Source organism: Otolemur garnettii, unplaced genomic scaffold (assembly GCF_000181295.1).
Source record: "Otolemur garnettii isolate 467f Iridium unplaced genomic scaffold, OtoGar3 scaffold00035, whole genome shotgun sequence".
Classification (NCBI taxonomy): Eukaryota; Metazoa; Chordata; class Mammalia; order Primates; family Galagidae; genus Otolemur; species Otolemur garnettii.
In genome coordinates this window covers 16,559,990-16,564,699 of record NW_003852430.1, presented here as the reverse complement: position 1 = coordinate 16,564,699, position 4,710 = coordinate 16,559,990, and the positions used below count along the sequence as shown (strand labels likewise).

The following is a 4,710-nucleotide window of genomic DNA, read 5'->3' as shown; positions in this document are numbered from 1 at the left end:
TGTGCTGTCCTGATTGTTGCCGCTGGTGTTGGTGAATTTGAAGCTGGTATTTCAAAGAATGGGCAGACCCGTGAGCATGCCCTTCTGGCTTACACACTGGGTGTGAAGCAACTAATTGTTGGTGTTAACAAGATGGATTCCACTGAACCACCCTACAGCCAGAAGAGATACGAGGAAATCGTTAAAGAAGTCAGCACTTACATTAAGAAAATTGGCTACAACCCTGACACAGTAGCATTTGTGCCAATTTCTGGTTGGAATGGTGACAACATGTTGGAGCCAAGTGCAAACGTAAGTGACTTTTGAGACAGTTGTTGAAAAGCTCTGGGAGTGGCCATTGGATGCTAACATTGACAGTCTTCTGTTTTATTTTAGATGCCTTGGTTCAAGGGATGGAAAGTCACCCGGAAGGATGGCAATGCCAGTGGAACCACACTGCTTGAAGCTCTGGATTGCATTCTGCCACCAACTCGTCCAACTGACAAGCCCTTGCGTCTGCCTCTGCAGGATGTCTACAAAATTGGTGGTAAGTAGCATTTTAAAGTACTCTAAAGGCAGAACTTAGGCTTGGATAAATGCCATCTGCATTTTACTTAAAGTGTTATGCTGCCCATTCTAGGTATTGGTACTGTCCCTGTGGGCCGAGTGGAGACTGGGGTTCTCAAACCCGGCATGGTGGTCACCTTTGCTCCAGTTAATGTTACAACTGAAGTAAAGTCTGTGGAAATGCACCATGAAGCTTTGAGCGAAGCTCTTCCAGGAGACAACGTGGGCTTCAATGTCAAGAATGTGTCTGTCAAAGATGTTCGTCGTGGCAATGTTGCTGGTGATAGCAAAAATGACCCACCGATGGAAGCAGCTGGCTTCACTGCTCAGGTAAGGCATTTGTAATACCATGTTCCTAACTTGCTTCAGAGCCCAAAGTCTTTTAAGACACTGAACACAAATTTCTGTTCCAAGGTGATTATCCTGAACCATCCAGGCCAAATTAGTGCTGGCTATGCTCCTGTACTGGATTGTCACACAGCTCACATTGCCTGCAAGTTTGCTGAGCTGAAGGAAAAGATTGACCGCCGCTCTGGTAAAAAGCTGGAAGATGGCCCCAAATTCCTGAAATCTGGTGATGCTGCCATCGTCGATATGGTTCCTGGCAAACCCATGTGTGTTGAGAGCTTCTCAGATTATCCTCCTCTGGGTAAGGATGACTACTTAAGTACAATAAGTAAAATAGGAAAAATGCTGTTTGTGAACCAAGTGTTTTCTCATGGTAAACCTAAATTTGTCTTAATAGGTCGTTTTGCTGTTCGTGACATGAGACAGACGGTTGCTGTTGGTGTCATCAAAGCAGTGGACAAGAAGGCTGCTGGAGCTGGCAAGGTCACCAAGTCTGCCCAGAAAGCTCAGAAGGCTAAATGAATATTATCTCTAATACCTGCCACCCCAGTCTTAATCAGTGGTGGAAGAACGGTCTCAGAACTGTTTGTTTCAATTGGCCATTTAAGTTTAATAGTAAAAGACTGGTTAATGATAACAATGCATCGTAAAACCTTCAGAAGGAAAGGAAAATGTTTTGTGGACCATTTGTTTCTTTTTGTGTGGCAGTTTTTAAGTTATTAGTTTTTAAAATCAGTACTTTTTAATGGAAACAACATGACCAAAAATCTGTCACAGAATTTTGAGACCCATTAAAACAAAGTTTAATGAGAAACCTGTGTCGTCTTTTGGTCAGCACGAAAATTTTTAGAAATGTTCAGGTGATGGATGTGCTGAAACAGAAAACAATGCTTGAGTTGATGTTTGTGTTACTGAAGAGGGATTATAAAGTAGCTGTTAGTTACTTGAATGTAAAATTAAGTAGTATCAAGCTACTCCACTGCTAGGAAAAGGACTGTGAGGATTAACTATTAACCTACTTCCGTAGGAATTTCATGTGAATACAAAGTTGTGTAAAAAATAACATTACTAGACAGTGGACAAGCGTTTTGAGGTAAACTGGTACCTCAAACTGAGGGCTTTATTCTAGTTCGAAATAGTTTTGGAAGTTGCCAAGTGATACTGATTTACCAGCGCAGGTAATCAAAAATGTTAGTTAGTTAGCTTAAGGTTTTGAACTACCTAATTAGTTGGACAGAAGTGGATCTGCCACATCTTTCTTTGGAATAACCAACAACTTGTAAATTGTCCAGAGGGGACTAAAGGAGGGCCAGTGGGTCATAGAAAGGAAATTAAGGGGTCATAACAGGTACATTTGTTTCCTTAAGTGACAGACAGTGATGACTCATTTGAGTTCCTGGTTTTAGATACTTTGGCATTTGAAATACAGCAGTTTTTCCATGGGGTTTGACAGTAATTCTGTGTGTCAGGCAGACTTTAAATGATTATTTTGATTATGGAAAGAAAGTTTTGTTAAACATGTTACACAGGAAAACTTCGGAGGGATTTAAGGGGTTTAAGAATGATCACCTAGAAGCAAAGGTCTCAATTCCAAAATACCTGATTGAGCTGCCTGAAGTGACCATAGATAAATGAGGAAAAGACATTAAACCTTTCCAATCAGTGCTGGGTAAAATGCCTTATCACTTAACAGTGCTCTTAGGCATTGTGGGACTATAAATTGACTGTTCTCGGTTTCCTTTGTTTTAAGCTTGCTGTTTATTGGAGACAAAGGTAAGATTCTTAGGACTAGTTTGCCGATAGGTGTGTTAAGCCAAATTGGCATAAGCTGATTACACGCCCAAGAATCAAGGTATAACTGGAAAATTGCTACCACCATGGGATAAGGAACAACTGGAAGCTCCAGTTTAGCTAATTTGTATCCTGAGATTCAGTTCCTCTGAAACCTAGTGTGCAATTAAGACAACTGTCTTGTATGAGCACCACCTACTGGCACTCAGCATCAACTAGCTCAGTACACAGATGAATTTTCAAACTTGATAAAGTGTAGCATATTTTACACAGTGATTGTGTTGGAATGTACAAAACACTTGCAGTGGGTTTCAAAACAATTGAATGCCTAAAATTAGTGCTGTACTTTTTAAATCATGTTTTATATTGAACAGGCTACATTTGGTTGTAACTTTACATGTGAACTTGAAGTTCACCCTAGGAGTTCTGCTAATAGAGATGAAAGAGGAAAAGGCATTCTAGTTATATAAACATTGTCATTAAGGTATTTGATTCTTTTTCCCTTCTAACTCACAGTATACCCGTGTAAGGGGCTCAATTTCAGTACTTTTACTTTTCCCATGGTCCCCTTGATAATCACCTTAATTCTTAGGTGTATCAGCTCTCAGCTATTTTTCTCAAGGAAGTCAATTCCTGGTGGGATAGGATTTGTTCCAAAATAACCTCAATCCAGCTTCAGTTCTTGCTCCATAAAGAATGTTGACAAGTCAGTAGACCATTAGCACTAGGTTAGTACTTCGTAAACATGGCCTTGCAAACAGTTCAAGTGTTTTTTAGTGACTATTACAGTTACAGCCTAGCTTAATTCCAAAAGGCTTCATTTGAGGAAACAATCTCTTGCTCTGACCTATGTATTCCACCTGTCAAAAGTTTGTGTTTTACCTTAGACTACTTTTAATAGGCCCATGGATCTGTAAGGGTTAAAAAATTTCAGTCTTCATGGGATACATAAAGGATATTTAAATTCTAAGCAAAAGATGAAAGCTTGAAGCAAGAAACTTTAAATTTGTGTTTGAGGTATTTACTGTAAAATTAATCTCTTCGAAGTAGGTCTGCAAATGTATACAATATAACTGGAAAATTGACAGTTATAGAAATTGACAAATGTATACAATAACCACAACTAGATTAAAGAAGGTTCCCATCATCCCCAAAGTTAGCCTATGCCCCTTTGTAGCCAATCCCCTCTCAACCTAGCCATGGTAACCACTGACTTGTTCACTATCCTTATTTCTTTGCAGTACTCATACTTGGTCTCATGCAGTTTATAACCTGAGTCTGGCCTCAAAGACTCAACCATTTTGCATACGTCAGTAATCTGTTCCTTTTTAATGGATGTATGACCGTTTGTATCCATTCCCAGCTGAGGGACATTTGGTTGTTTCCAGTTTGGGGTGATTATGAATAAAGCTGCTATAAACATTTACATATAGGCTTGTGTGTAATATACATCTTGATTTTACTTGTATGAATATGTAGAAGTGGGACTACCGGGCTGTGTGATAAAATATACTGAATATGAAACTGCCAAGTTCTACTAAGTGAAACACTATTCAAGAGATCATTTTGGTGGGGGGTGGGGAGTGCCATGATGTCAGCCTAGCTCATAGTAACCTGAAGTTCTTGGGCTGAAGTGATGAACTTGCCTCAGCCTCCCAAGTAGCTGAGACTACTGGTGCCCACCACAAGACTTTTGGTAGAGACGGGGTCTCTTGGCTCAGGCCGGTCTCCAGAGTTACGGCAGTTTACCCACCTCAGCCTCCCACAGTGCTTTAATTACAAGAGCGAGCTATTGCACCCAGCCAAGAGATTTTTTTTTCTTTTGAGAGGGAGTCTCACTTTCTTGCTCCCAGTAGAGTACATCATACGTAGTTCACAGCAACCTCAAACTCCTGAACTCAAGTGATTTTTTTTGCCTCAGCCACGTAGCTGGGACTATAAGCACCCATCACAACACCTGGCTATTTTTCAGAGACAGGGTCTCATTCTTGCTCAGGCTGGCTAAGAGATTAGTTTCTTTAAGTA

At 40.4% G+C, this 4,710-nt stretch overlaps 1 protein-coding gene across 1 annotated transcript in view; it reads left to right on the top strand.

Moving 5' to 3' along the window:
* The window catches only part of EEF1A1 (eukaryotic translation elongation factor 1 alpha 1), a 5,887-nt gene extending 1,776 nt beyond the window's left edge, over positions 1–4,111 (top strand). Inside the window, exons 3-7 of the mRNA XM_012805071.2 lie at positions 1–291; positions 376–526; positions 620–876; positions 961–1,195; positions 1,292–4,111. Of these exons, the coding sequence (XP_012660525.2) occupies positions 1–291; positions 376–526; positions 620–876; positions 961–1,195; positions 1,292–1,416 (1,059 nt within the window). The 3' untranslated portion in view covers positions 1,417–4,111. The remainder of the gene's footprint in view (positions 292–375; positions 527–619; positions 877–960; positions 1,196–1,291) is intronic.
* The last annotated feature ends 599 nt before the right edge of the window (positions 4,112–4,710 follow it).